We start from the raw sequence: 14795 nt of genomic DNA, 5'->3' as shown, positions 1-14795 counted from the left end.
AAATGCAACACAACAACTAATCCACGAGGTGGCAGCCTTATATCTGAGATCAGTCACCTCAACTCGATAATGAAGTCAAAGTTTGTGAATCACATAAACATCAAAAAAAGATGTGACATTGTGTGTGAATATTGAAAATGTTGTCTTCAGATCTTCAGAGAAAAGTGTTTAATATGGTAAAAATATATTTTATCAAACTCCTGATTAAATCAATAAATAATTTAAAACTCAGATGGATAATGTGAGCTACATGGCTAACAGTTTAAAATGTATTCAGTAGAAGGTTGAAGATGAATCAAGACAGAATCAGACCGGAAAACGATGCGAGCTGCAAAGTAAAAGTTTAGAAAATGTGAACGACCAAGTTACATGTGATAAATCTCACTTTGAGATCATTCATCATCATCAGTAATGTACAACTTATACGTTTTTATGTTGGTGAAACTTTCATCAAGGGTGGAAGCTTTTATTTTGTAAACGCTGTCCGGAACTCCTTATGAAACCACGTCAGTCAGACTCAGGTCACTGTCTGTCCTCTGTCTGTCGGTCTCATGCGTAATGGCACAGTCCCAGTCTGCAGGATGGGTAGCAGCCAGTCGCATCTCCTCACTCACTGAGCTCTGAGAAGTGGACACAGGGGGGATTTTAACACATGAAAACATCATGGTCACATTGGATTAAACATCTTTTTAATTTTTTCCACCTAAAGAATAGAGAAGAAAGAAGTCGGGATGAACAGAGACGGAGATAAAGGCGCAAAAGCTGCGCTCCGGAGCCAAAAACAACCGAGGACGCAGCAGCAGGTTTTGTTGCAGAAGAGGAAGAAAGATGCTCCGATTGTCTCCTGCTCCAATAAGGAGAAACAGTCAGGTCTCTGTGAACCAGGGAAGGAGGTGAAAGCTGCGGGAGTGCAGGGAAAGCGAGCGGGGAAAGTGTCATCCAGTGCCGCAGCAGAGTGCCACAGGAGCCCCGGTGCGCAGAGGAAACTCTCCGACGCCAGCAACGCTTCGGAGGACCTAAGCAAAGACTCTGGCTGCGTCTCCGGGAAACTCTCCTCCTCCGACAGCAGCTCAGAGATATCCGACTGCCCCTCGGAGGGCATCAAACACGACTCTCCAAGCAGCGACAACGAACTAAGCTGGATAGACGGGAGAGCTTATGAGAATCCGAACAAATCGTGCGCAAAGGCAGCCAGGGTTTCCTGCGCCCTGCAGCCCGATGCTGCCGGAGGGGGCCTCACTGTGTTCAAATCCCCAGGGGCGTTCATGGAGCTGATAATGGGGGAGACAACCGAGGACCTGGTCAGGGAGGTGGAGGAATTACGATCAGAAAACGAGTATCTGAAAGTAGGTTTGATTTCATGATTCTTTATACCGTTTCTTTAATACCGTTTTTTTGTTTTAAGTTTGTTGGCAGTATCTCCAGGTGCCAGGTGTCTAAATTTCCACTTAGATCCATATTGGTTTAGCTTCTTTATGAAGTGTATGTGAATCCCAGTGAGTGCAGGATCTTCCAGACTCCTGTCAGTCTTCATTAGTGTCTGCAGGAGAAGTGAGAGGAAGATCTCATGTAAGAATCAAAAGTCAAAAGTCAATGTCATTCATTCTTTACACATCAAATCTGCCAAAGAGAGAAATCGGCTCCTTTGTGGCAAAATGTCCAATCCTTCCACCCAGTGTTGTGTAAATCTGTTTGGTCGTTTTTGTGTAATCCTGCTGATAAACAACCTAAACAACCAACCAACCGTCTGACAGATCGACCAACTGACCGACCGATGGATGGTTGGCTGGACGGTCGGTCCAACCCTATCTGTTCCTTATACATTCCTGATTTTCATCAAGTTCCATGGATTATTCCAGATCTGTGCCTAAATACTGTATAATGGCTCCTCTCTTGGCCCATGTGTCATCCGTCCAACAAGTTTCATGGAAATCTATTCTGGATTTTTTTGCGAAATCCTGCTGACATACAAACAAACCAATTGACAGAGGTAAAAAAGAAAAACATAACCAGGTTTAAGAACATGAGATTTATCTTTATTTCATTACAGTTTGTTATTTGTGTACAGATCATTCTCTGTTATTCAGGCCGACCTTGAATCTGGGGGCTTGTGTCTGAGCTGGATCTCATTTCACAGACAAGCTGTTATCGAGACTTTTTTCTGGTCACGAAAACTAAAAAGTGATGAGTGATGAGACCCGGGACACAGGATGAAATCAGGAAGCTGTCCTGCAGAGTAATTCAATCAGAGAGAAGCCTCAGACTCCAGCTTCTACTTATGAGATCAAATCAGGCAAATCTCAGCTGATCTCTGTGACGTATAATACAGGATGTATGTATATGTCAATTTTTGGCCATTTTCCTATTTTCTAGTTAATTTTAAAGCACCACATAGCTTACTTTAACTATAATATATATATATACTTAATATGAGTAGGGCTCAAACACCATTTACAAATTTAGAGATACATTTTATAATTTGCTCTAACATGGAGGAGGCGCAGTCAGCCAGCAGGGGGCGACTGAGAGGATTTGGCTTCATTTTATTGAAGTAGTCATAACTTACATCTTTATATACAGTTGATTCTACACGAGGACTAGAAACAGTCCGAGCTGAGCTTCTAAAGCTCACTAATCACCAAGAAGATTATGTTTTCACCAGTATTTGTTTGCCTGTTTGTTAGTCAACAGGATTACACCAGAGCCGCTGAACTGATTTCCATTAGATTTTGTAGAGAGCTCAGTTAGAACCCATTATGGTAACTAGTATGTAAAGAGAATACACTTCAGCCGTTTCCAAACATAAAAACTGGAGAATGTACCTCTCACACCCGGGCAACACAGCAGGAGATTCTCTGCCAAGACGTGTTCACAGCACAGTAACCTTGGACCATCAGGTGGAGCTTTGAGCAGCAGGCCCATCAACACCAGTATCGGCTCTTATCAACACAAACTCTCTTGACTTCTTTGTCTGTGTCTTCTAAGTGTTTCCTTTCTTTTTGTTTTGTTTTCTCAACTTTGTGTCTGTCGGTATTAGAATCGTCCCCAAGACACAGAGTCGCTGTTGTGTTCTTACATGAACTCCTCTGGACTTTCTCCGAAGTTTCTACTACAGGAGGCTGGCCAGACAAACTGTGGACACAGGCTATTACTCTGACATTTGCGTTCCCACAAACTTCCCTCCGGAGAATGTCCAGAGATTATCCGGAGTTCAGTGCATCGCTGACGTACAACCAGCTAAAACCAGATGATGCTATTTATTCCGAAATTCTCATCTGCTTTCCGTCCCTCTGCAAAAGCTGAAGCTTAACTAAATATAAGGATTTTCTGCCAACACAAGGGGTTTATGTTTAAATCTGAGATTTTGGGCCTGTTAATTTCGCCTTCTGGGTCAATTTCTGGATGTGATCCAAGTGTTACTTGATACCATGGACACTCAACATAGGCATAAACCTGCTGTTGTTTGATTTATGTCAAGTCAAGTCAGGTCAGCGGCTCTGCACCGAGGGTTTGCTGGTGGGCCTTCACCATTATTAAAACTGTATAGTTTCAAACCCCAAATTATGTTTTTTCCTAATCATTGCGTTTCTTTACTTGTGTCCCAGGATGAGGTGGAGGAGCTTCGCTGTGAGATGCTGGAAATGCGCGACATGTTCCAGGAGGAGGAGGTTTACCAGCTGCAGGAGCTGCGGCTGCAGCTGGAGCAGGCCAACAAGTCCTGTCGCATCCTGCACTACCGCCTCCGCAAGGCCGAGCGCCGCAGCATCCGGGTGGCTCAGACGGGACAGGTGGACGGGGAGCTGGTCCGGAGCCTGGAGCACGACATCAGGGTCAGGAGCCTTCTCCTTCTGTGCGTGTGTGTGTGTGCGTGTGTGTGTGTGTGTGTGTGTGTGTGTGTGTGTGTGTGGTGTGTGTGTGTGTGTGCGTGTGGTCTTGTTAAAACTCACCCACCACCATCAGTGAAAGCTCTTTTGGGGAAATCGTCTAATCACTGCCGTTCCAGTTGCCTGAATCATTCTTCATCCCACTGAACTCTTTCATATTTCAGTGCTCGTCTTTCTCACACACACTGACGCACTGTAATCATTTGACAGAAAACCCTGACTCACCAGTCTTTGCTGTGCTGTAAACTGCGGCTCCCTGCTGTTTGCTCACACCGCAAATATGTCATTAGGTCAAAACTGCTCCATCATGCATCCTGTTTATATTTTTAACACACGATGGTGTAATTATGTGGTGGGCTGGTCTCCATGAGTAAGAGATATAAAAGCCCATTACTCTTCATCGGAATCACGGCAGCTCACTGGCTCCCCCTGTAAAAACGAGACTGTGCAGTGGCAGCCGGTCTCTCTGTATTGTGGTGTTGGATTCCCAGCAGCCTCAGCTTCACCCCCTCATCCACACATGTGGTGAATTCCTGTCGCAAGCATTTCCCTGTGAAGTTTCTCCGCTTGAGGCAAACCACACACTGCAGTCCCAAAATAATGCTCACGAGCACAACCAGGACTAAAAGATTTGCTCACTGCCTGTTGCAAAGCTCTCGATTATCTCGCGCCCCCCATTTATCACTGATCACCTGATCCTGTATTCTGCCCCAGGTCACCTAGGTTGTTCTCACAACAGCTCCTTTCAATCCCCTTTCTCCTTTAAGAGCTAAAGGGGACAAGCTTTTCTCTGTCGCTGCCGCCAAGCTCTGGAACTCTGGATCTCCTGTCCCACATCCCGCTATCGATAACTTTAAATCTAATACAAAAACCCCGCTTTTTAATCAGCCTGATTCGGTCTCATGATTCTACTTATGTCCCTCTCATTATCTAGTTTGACCACTTACACTGTTTTACTTTCATTTTAACCACTTATGTAGTTTTCCCTTTGCCGGGGCTCAACTCCTGTTGTTTTTTTTAACTTGTTATAGAAATTTGTAATAAACAGACTTGATTACTGGGCACAGTGACGCCCAAGAGAAAAATTATCAATAAGACAAAAATACTATAAAGAGAAGTAAATGAACAAAAAGACAAAAAAACAAAACACAAAGAGACATGTTTTCTGCCTCTTTAAATTTTTGAGTCTGGCTCTTCTATAGGGGGAGTGGGAGACGTTTTACATATAATGATAAGTAACTCTCTAATCCTTTCATAAAACCAAATGCTTCACAAATATAAAACTAAAAAATTTATAAAAAGAGAGCCATAAAATAATAAAAACATATAACAGACATTTAAGCAGGAATTAATTACGATAAAACGTTTAAAAGCTTTGATTTAAAGGAAGCTACTGACTCAGCCTGTTTTTCCTCTTATTTCAAACTCTGCCCCCCCCCCCCCCCCCCCCAACAGAACATGAGACCATTTTCTCCTAACTGAGCCACAGTAACCCAATCTTTGCTTTGCCTACAGGTGGCAAAGAGCGTGTCCCTGCGCTTGTACAACGAGCTGGAGGCGGTGAAGAAGAACAATTCCCAGTTGGAGTGGGACAATGAGACACTCCGAGAGAGGACACAGGAGCTGGAAGTGGCCAGGCAGGTTTTACAGGCCGAGGTAGAGAAAACCAGAGAGGTACGACATTTTAAGTTATTAAAACCAGTGGTCATTTAGTTTTCATGTTGTTAATTCACTTGGACGATGGAGCTTCATTGGAGAAGACGTTGAACGTTGGAAGCTGTTTTCACATTCATGCACGAATTTGGCAATATGGCAAAAAGTTTTATCGACCACTTAAAGCTCTTTACAGTACAAACCACATTCCCCCATTCACACAGCACCACTATTCACACACAGCCATGTAGGGGTCTATTTGGGGTTTAAGGAATCCAGGGATCAAACCGACGACCCGCTCCACGTCCTGAACCACAGCCGCCCCAGGTCTGTGCAAGACTTTGCAACTTCACAATTATTGGTTGGGTTGGTCCAGGATCAAAGATGAGTGTGAAATGAAAACCTAAACTGAGAATGAACTTTTCAGTGACGTTGTAGAAATCATCTATTGTTGGATATTCATATATTTTAAAGTTTTTCTAGGATGGTTTGAAGAATGAAGTTAGACCATAAAGACCTCAAGCTTAGAAATAAAGACACTGATGGAAAACAACCTCCTAAAAGCCTGAGGGTCTTCTGAAGAGCTGAGAGAAACAACAATGTTTATAAAAACCTCATTACTCAGCCTCTGAAGCAGATAGAGTGATGGAATGAAAACATTTGGTAGCTGAAACATTTGGCCTTCACTTTAATTCAATGGCATTTTTTAATAGTCAATAAAACTCTGCTGTAATTTGCTTCAATATCATTCCCTTCCCTCAGAATGTCCACCATTGTGTGAAACTATAATTTAAAACTTTTTTGCAGGCTAAGAGTTTTATGTGCGAAAGACAGAAAGTATTGTTTAGGATTTCTAAAGTCCTTCTCAAGCTGAGTAAGAGACCGTTTTGATACCACACAGTTTTAAGTAGAGTTTTAAACACGTCTGGAGGGGGATGGTAAATAAAAACCTTCACAGAAACTCAAGCTTCCACCACTCACACGCCTCACAAACCATCATCCCTCTAGTCAGGAATCCTCCTCTCAGTCCCCCCCCCCCAACACAGCTGCACCCATCCCAGCCAGTTGTCGCCCCTGATGTCAGGTGACACATGACCCTGGTGCGGATCGCTGATCTGAGCGCGGGGCTCGCCCTGCAGCTGCCCGGTGCCGGGGCGGGGGAGAGGGAGCCTGGTATGCTGAGGCCTGAACTCCAGGCATAGCTGATCTCAGCTGAGCGGACGGAGAAAAGGGAGAGATGCTCCGAGAGATTACAGAAATAGTCTCGCCCTCTCTTTTCTGTCGTCTATCAAGCGAGGCTAAATCCGGATCACTGTGTCCTATGGCCTTCATATAGACGGGTGCTGGTGCTCCGACATACTGACCTACTACAGTCACCGCTCTGACTTTCAGACTGCACTGATTCTCAGTCCACCTTTTATTCCCGGGGTAACGGCCGTGCACTGAAGTGACACGTATTCGGTTTAATCCTGGATTCTGTGCTTTGGCATGAGCTCAATCTGGTCCACTCATGGGAGACAGCTGCTCGCCCCGTGTGATCCCACGAGGGAAATCCACTTAGATTATCTAATCCAGGAGCACAGAACACAGGGGAGGTAGACGTGAAGGAGCAGGAGAGTTTCAGAGACTCACACGGCTGCTGGACTGTCCGTGACCCTGCGAGTGATCACACAACACGGTCTGCTCCTCTTGTAGCTCATCACATTTCAGCTCGCAGTTTATCCACAGGCAAACCCGCTGACCTTGAGTTGAAGAGATCCTAACCCTGCTGCTTCCAGCCCGACTTTAAGATGACTATTATTAACACTGACATCCTGTCTGGTGGCTCCGAGCGGGACAATGGCGCCAGGCAGAGGCTGACATTCTTCTCATACTCAGACTTACAAATAAATTAGTCGTGTTTGGAAACCAGGGACACTGGTGCACTGGAGGCAGCGGAGAAGAGGATTCAAACCTTTTACGTCAAAGTACAAATAAATAGACAAAAATGTAGTCAAGTAAAAGTATCACAGTCACTTTCTACTTGAGTAAAGTTAAGTATTTTCTTTAAAATATACTTTCCTTACTATTAAGTATTAAAAGTAAAAGTATTTGCTTATCCCTGATGTAACTGTCCACTACATCATTATGTCTAACCTCTTCTACCGGCCTGCTCTGATTGGATCAGGGGTTCAATTCCCCTAACGTTATTGATAACTTATAAAAATATATGCAAACAATTTGAGCAGTGTCATATTTGAAATATGAAAGTTAAAATGTACATAGAGCTTTTCCAGTCTTTTTTCACAGCACAGGTCACATGTACTCTTTGACACAGGTGTTCATTCGGTTCTTCTGTGACCCGCTCTACCTCCTGAGCCACAGCTGAACCTGATAAACTGTTACTGTGAAAGTTTTGAGCCAAAAATAATGTTTGTTCTGAACCGTGAATAAAACTCTTTGTCATGTTTTTATCCATCAGAACTCTGTGAAGAAGAAAAGCATCAGATCCACTAAAGCTGAGAGGAGGATCTCTCAAGCGATTGAGGTTTGAGTTGTTCATAAACCAATTTTGATTTAAAATATCAGGCGTTGCATTTATTGCTTCTGACTGACTGTGATCACTGTTTGATTCCTAAAGGATGACAGCGCTGATCTCAGGTGCCAGCTCCACTTTGCCAAAGAGGAATTAGCTCTCATGTGCAAGAAGCTCACCAAACTGGTGTCAGAGAGCGAGGGCATGCGCGAGGAGCTGGTCAAATACCACTCGGCCTTCGGCGATGTGAGCGTCGCCCAATCACCTGAGGGCAAACACAACTCCGCCCACGCCAGGGAGGCAGAGGTCAAAGTTCACCTGAAGCTGGTGGAGGAGGAGGCCACACTCTTGAGCCGGCGCATCGTGGAACTGGAGATGGAGAATCGTGGGCTGAGATCGGAAATGAGCGACTTGAGAGAGAAAACTGGAGGAGATGGAGGAGGAGGAGGAGTAGGAGGAGGAGGAGGGGAAGAGGAGGAAGAACAGAATCGGGATGTTTTGGAGGAAAAAGTGGGGGCTTGTACGCCATCGCAGGACAGAGCGGGAAGGGAGAGAAGTTTGAAGATGGGATTCAATGTTTACGAGCAGGAGGCAGAACAAGGTGTGGAGACGTCTCTGCTGTGTAACCAGACCCAGGTGGGTGAGGGGATGATCGCTGCTTGTCATGTGACTCGAGAGGGTCCAGTCGGTGGAGAGTGGGACCCTTCAGACGGTCAGGAGATCGACAACTACAGTAAAACTGACGGAGGTCTGAGAGGAATGACGGTGAAAGACTATGAAGCTCTGCTCGCTCTCAGAGACCATTCCTGCGTTCTGAGTTCAGCCATACAGATCCTGACAGCACCACCCAAACACCGGCGTTGTTCATCTCTGACAGATGTGGACCCCAACGGTAGAGCCCAGAAGATCTTCCTCCCAGGACCTTTGAATGAGGCCCTGGAGCTTCTGCGGGACATGCTGTTGTCGTTCACCGGGAGAATGGAGACGCTTTTAACAGGAGAGGATTCCGGCAGAAACTCTGTTTGCAAGGACGGACATGTTTGGGATTCCTACACTATCTCCTCTGTCTCCGGAGACGGTGCAGATCCCGACGAGGTCGGTCATGACATGAGAGAGTCACCAAGTAAACAGGAACATGTTGAAGACCTCCGCACCTCAGAGGTCAAGGAGAGAGCAACAAGACGAGGATGCTCGGCTCAGTGGGACCTCCTCCACGGCTGCAGGGACCCCAAAATGCAGCTTTCACTACAGATTCTGTGGATCCTCCATCAGTGGTGTCAGGTTAAAGGACCCGACCTGGAGGGAAAAGAGGTAAATAATGACTCTCAATATAATGCATTCCACCGCCAAGGCCCCACAGCCCCTTTATGAACCCAGAGATTCAGTTTATTGCAATATATACAAAACTGAGGAGCTGGAACAAGTGCCTGTTTGTCTTTTTTTTAACAGCTTGACCTGATTGATCTGTTTTAGAGATCACACCCACACAAAGACATAACTGTCTCCTTATCAAACCAGTTTGCACAAACTCACGAGAGCGTAGGATAATTCTGTTGCTTTGTCCAGATCCGCCTCAAAATGTGTCATCTTTGCATCAAACGTTGTGTAAATCCGTTCAGTACTTTTTGCGAATCCTGCTCACTAACAATCAAACCAACAAACCAACAAACTAAACAATCAACCAACCAGTTATCCAACCAACTAACAACCAAATAACCAGAATGTCACTCAGTACAGCCAATACCTCCGTAAGCCCCAACAGTCCCCTTAACTTCAATCAAGCTGCACCAGATTTCTCACACTCATCGATATCAGTCCCCTAAACATGCCAACATTTAGATTTTATCACGATTTCCTCAAGATTCACAAATTGTTCTCTGAGAAATCATTTGACAGATGAATCACACCCAATCTGTCAATGTTAAAGAAGTGAAAAAACAGGATCCGCCCACTAATCCAGATCCGCACCAAAATTTCCTGACCCAAACTTGATTCCTTCCACCAAGTTTTATGGTAATCCACCCCGTAGTTTTTGGTTAATCCTAACTAACAAACAGATACAACAAACTCCAAATCGACTGCTAAATCAGCCGATGTCATGTTTGGTAAAGATATGGTTAATCTTTGGGATATCTAAATATATCTGACTTGTGTTTTTTGTATCCAGGGTAAAGAAAGAACCGTGTCTGTGCTGCGGGGGCTGTTGCAGGAGCTCAGTGCAGAGCTCCAGGATGAGCGGATTGAATTCGACAGCGGAGCCAAGGCCGCGCAGGGCCAGGCAGCCGAGGTAAGGATGGTGTTTACCCTTTAGGCACGCCCCCCCCCCCCCCCCCCCCCCCCCCGCTGTATGTTAGGCTGTGTGATACAGCGGGAAGTCCTGCTGATGATCCGTCTCCTTGGCCGCGCGTCCTCCTCACACTCGGCCCAACAGGCATCATGAGGGGACCCGTGCCAGAGTATTTAGGCTAATCTCTCGGAGGAGCTCCGGCCAAACAGGACAGTCATGTTCAAATCTGCTGCAAGAAAACTCTAAACAGATTCTCTGCAGCGTCCAGACCAGAGTCACTGGGTCCACCTGCTCGGTCCAACGCAGACACACAGAGAGACCGTTTTAATGTGCACGAGATAGGAAATGTAATCTCACATTTGAGATGTTGCCACTGGCCCCTCCGCACAGCGTGACTCAAGATCTGCAGATTTATTTCTTTAAAAGGTTGTTTTCCTTCTTACTCCTCTGACTGGACTGTAATCCGTCTTTCTCTCAGAGGAACGTTCAGTTTGCCCTCATCATCTCCTCCTCTTAGATGAACATTTAAAAGATCATGAAAGTTAGTATTCATGGTGAAAGGAACGTTAATGTCTGTACTGAATTTCATGGCAATCCATCACATTGATATTGAGCTGGTAGCACGATTTACAAGTTGTCTTCTCCTTGTGTCTCCTCTCGTGGCTCAGAGGGCGGTCAGTGGTGTCTTTGATGATGAACGTCCCTGTGAAGCAGACAGGTCAGTGTTTTTATCTATCTGGTCCATCTTGTTTTTGAAGACATTGAAGTCGAGGCTCATGTGTCTCCTGCTGATTTCACAGGATCCGCAGCTCTAAAGAGAAAAGACAGAGGCGGCAGTTTTCTCCACGCGGCCCCAAGATCAAGAACTGGTGCTATCTGAGCCAGGAGGCCGCCCAGCTGGACCGAGAGGACCCCGTTAAGACGTGGGACCATCCAATCATGCCGCTTAGCTTCCCTGATCTTGATTTTGAGCAGATGTCCATGGAGAGGAGCCACACTGCCCCGGAGAAGTCGACGTTCCGCATCTACTACAGCCCGCCGTCTGCTCGCAGAGTCCAGCTGGCTCAGCTGAAGCAAAGCCCCGTCACAGACAGAGGGTCGGACAACACTTCCTCGCCCTGGTGCACGCCGCCGACATCCTTCTCTGCGCTCTGTCTGGGCTCCTCTGCCAACTTGAGTGACGACGTGAAGGAGATGACGGCCAGCTGGAGGCAGGCCGCTCACAGCGGTCCACAGGACAAGAGAGGGAGATCGGCGGGGCGCTGGGTGGACATGGCCTGCTCGGGCACTCAGACCTACACAAAGCCAAAGATGGTGAGTGTTGGTCTGCAGACCGATGGCCCCCAGGGGCCGGTCGCTGTGAGGAGCAGCCCCTCTCGGGTCCTGAGCCCCTCCTTGGTCTCTGTCCGCTCTCATTACATCTCCACCTCGCTGGACGGAGTACCAGGTCGAGTCGAGAGGAACAGAACCTCCACTTCTTCACCTAAACTCTACCGGAGACACTCGTCTTCTTCAACCCCCACTCTGAGTTCCTCCTCCTCCACCTCCTCTGTATCCACCTCGAGAGCTCTGTGGAACCAGAACCATCAAAGCACCTCTGGGCTCAACTGGACCAGACAAAGCAGTCAGAGACAAAGCACAGGACAGAGCACCAGCTCCCTGAGCAGCGCCAAGCTACCCACCAAATCTGCAGGCGCCAACCGCTACGGCCTGGTCACAGAGTTCCTGCGCAGGGTGAGCGGCCGGGCGGAGAAACCAGTGACGGTGTCAAGTCCGAAGACAAAGAACGGGCTGAAGAACCTGGAACGTGTTCCCTCGACGAGGCCCCCGGCCGCCTCGCTGCACAGGGCCGACAGCGTGACGAGGATCGTCAACCAGAGGTTCATGAAGCAGAGAGAGGAGGTGGGGAAGGTCCAGAGGGAGGAGAGAGGCAGCAGCTTGAACCCCAGCTTGAGACGCAGCGGCAGTGCAGAGGTGAGGGAATCAAAAAGAAAACGTCTCACTACACGAGGAGACAGATTTATGTTCAATCATCAGTTTCTTTTTTCTCGTTGTTCATCCGAGGTTTACACCTACAAGGAATTTGCTCTGGTTATTGGTGCAAACAATGAACATAGAAACATAAGAACACAATAAATACAACACACATAAGAAAAGCAATAAAAAGAAACAATATATATTTACTCACTATTTACTTCATATTTACTCACTTTTTCTAATATTTACACAAAGTAACATTTATTAAGACACAAACATATCTAAATAAAAATATATAAAAGATACAAGATATAAAAAGTGAAATGCAAAATGCAAAACCCTGAAAAGTGTCAGATTGCAATATGCAATGTAATGCAGTATAATATAATATAATATAATTTATACATGTTATTACGCACACACAGAGATTGATACATAGTTACAAAACTCTCCACACACACACACACGCACACAACAACAAAAAACAACTGATTTCAAGAGCTAGAAGTGACTCTTTAAAAACTAATTGAAATGATTAATTGATTCTCAAACTAGCTGTGACCAGTTCCAAATTGATTAATTGACAAAGTGTCGCAGCTCGTTACAGACCCGTCATGATCTGATATTCAATCTGCCTCCTCCCTGTCTCCGCTCAGGACGGGAACTACGACTGCAGCTCCAGCAGCACGCTGACCTTCTGCTTCGCTCGTCCGTCTCGCTGCACCCAGAGACAAACGTCCAACCAGAGCAAGCTGCACCGACACAGACTCTCGCCGCCAGTGAGCGCGGCCACAGGCTCCAACTGTGAGTGAGGAGGCGAGGAGGCGAGGAGGCGAGGAGGCAAGGAGGCAAGGAGGCGAGAAGGCGAGGAGGCTCAGCGGCGGCTCCACTGACACCGACAGCTGAGAGCAGGAATTCAACATATAATATTTAAATGTAATCCTGCTTCACTGCAGGAGGCTTGCACTGGGAGAGCTGGTGTAGACTGTATGAAGGGGAACCGTGAGATTAATGTAAAGTGGTACTTTTTCTTTTGGTGCAATCGATAACTCTTATCTCCTTTTTACAGATCGATCATTATGTCAACTAAAGACAAATCTTACAATTATCAAATATTCCTTTATGATTCAAATTTCACGCTGACTTTTGCACTTATATGCTGAATTAATTTTATATTATCTTTATGTTGTAGAGATAAACGTCTTGTTTTACTGAATAAACATCTAAGCTCTAACTCTCGTGTTTTGTTTGATCTCCCTTCATGTTCCCGTCTTCACAGTCAAACCTGACTCTGGTTTTATCTAAGCTGTGGAAACGTGTCTACTCAGCACTAATAAGCTGCTTCAGAGCCAGGCGTTACGTCTCGTGGTTAAAAAAAGAAAAATAACCGCAAAGTAGTTAATAAGATGAGGTCTCCTCGCCTGTGAGAAGCATGATCCTCCTTCCTCACTCTCTCCCTCTCTTGTCATGTGACACTTAAACTCTCACTGTCTCTGTGTGACACCAGCACATTTCACTGCTCCTCTTTGTTTACACCTGGACATCAGGTTTAATGTCTCTGTGGGAGATGGAGGCTCAGATTCTCGAGGAGCAGATCAGCTGACTGGCGGCAGACGGGGCCTGTGGTCAAGGACAGAGTGGGTCTGGTCACACAATCGCACGGAGTCACGTTTCTGCTCGCAACATGTGTCGGTTCTACAGTTACAATGGACACACACACACACACACTCATGCAACAATGTGAGTTACTGCCTCTCTTTCATTCACTGTGATCTGGTTTCCCACAATCAGAGAGAAGGTGGGTACTCACACACACAATGGACCAGTAAAGTAAACAACTCTGCTTCAAGAAATTTCCATGCAGAAACAGTTTTCAACACAATCTCTTTAAAGTCGCGGTGTGGATTGAAGCACTTGGATGTTAGTGATGGGAACTGGGAGTTAAGAGTTGCAGAGAAAAGCGTTTCCCAGAGATTTCACAATTTTCACAAATTTCACACGTTATCTGTGCTCTGACACTCACACACACAGCTTTGTTCCAGTCTCACTGGGAGGGAACAGACTATCTTAGATATTTTCTACAGATTAGATACGACTAGAATAGATATATAGATAGATATATAGATGGATAGATAGATAGAGAGAGAGAGAGAGAGAGAGAGATAGATAGATAGATAGATAGATAGATAGATAGATAGATAGAGAGAGAGAGAGAGAGAGAGAGAGAGAGAGAGGGAGGGATGGATAGATAGATAGATAGATAGATAGATAGATAGATAGATAGATAGATAGATAGATAGATAGATAGATAGATAGAAAGATGGATAGATGGATGGATGGATTGATGGATTGATGGATGGATGGATGGATGGATGGATGGATGGATAGATATAGTAGGAAGAGTATAAGTCATCATGGCGCCTCCCTGTGGAGAGAAGTGTGCCATACAGCATCTGGTCCTGCATCAGTTGTGTCTCTA

At 45.8% G+C, this 14795-nt stretch overlaps 1 protein-coding gene across 1 annotated transcript; it reads left to right on the top strand.

Annotated features, from left to right (window-relative positions):
* The first annotated feature begins 591 nt into the window (after window positions 1-591).
* LOC133956102 (uncharacterized) lies at window positions 592-13539 on the top strand. Its single transcript, XM_062390937.1, has 9 exons — window positions 592-1346; window positions 3606-3830; window positions 5400-5558; window positions 7999-8064; window positions 8158-9363; window positions 10220-10339; window positions 11008-11057; window positions 11140-12313; window positions 12973-13539. The coding sequence occupies exons 1-9, from the start codon at window positions 732-734 to the stop codon at window positions 13126-13128; spliced, it is 3771 nt and encodes a 1256-aa protein (XP_062246921.1). The 5' UTR covers window positions 592-731; the 3' UTR covers window positions 13129-13539.
* Window positions 13540-14795: the final 1256 nt, after the last annotated feature.

Source organism: Platichthys flesus, chromosome 7, assembly GCF_949316205.1.
Source record: "Platichthys flesus chromosome 7, fPlaFle2.1, whole genome shotgun sequence".
Taxonomy (NCBI): domain Eukaryota; kingdom Metazoa; phylum Chordata; class Actinopteri; order Pleuronectiformes; family Pleuronectidae; genus Platichthys; species Platichthys flesus.
This window is presented reverse-complemented; position numbering and strand designations above follow the sequence as displayed.

What these genes read in the sequence shown, in the direction of transcription:
- LOC133956102 (XM_062390937.1), top strand. Translation starts at nt 732, where the DNA reads ATGAACAGAGACGGAGATAAAGGCGCAAAAGCTGCGCTCCGGAGCCAA. An exon ending in GCCTGGAGCACGACATCAGG is followed by an intron (nt 3,831 to 5,399) that starts GTCAGGAGCCTT and finishes CTTTGCCTACAG; the next exon opens with GTGGCAAAGAGCGTGTCCCT. An exon ending in CGCAGGGCCAGGCAGCCGAG is followed by an intron (nt 10,340 to 11,007) that starts GTAAGGATGGTG and finishes CTCGTGGCTCAG; the next exon opens with AGGGCGGTCAGTGGTGTCTT.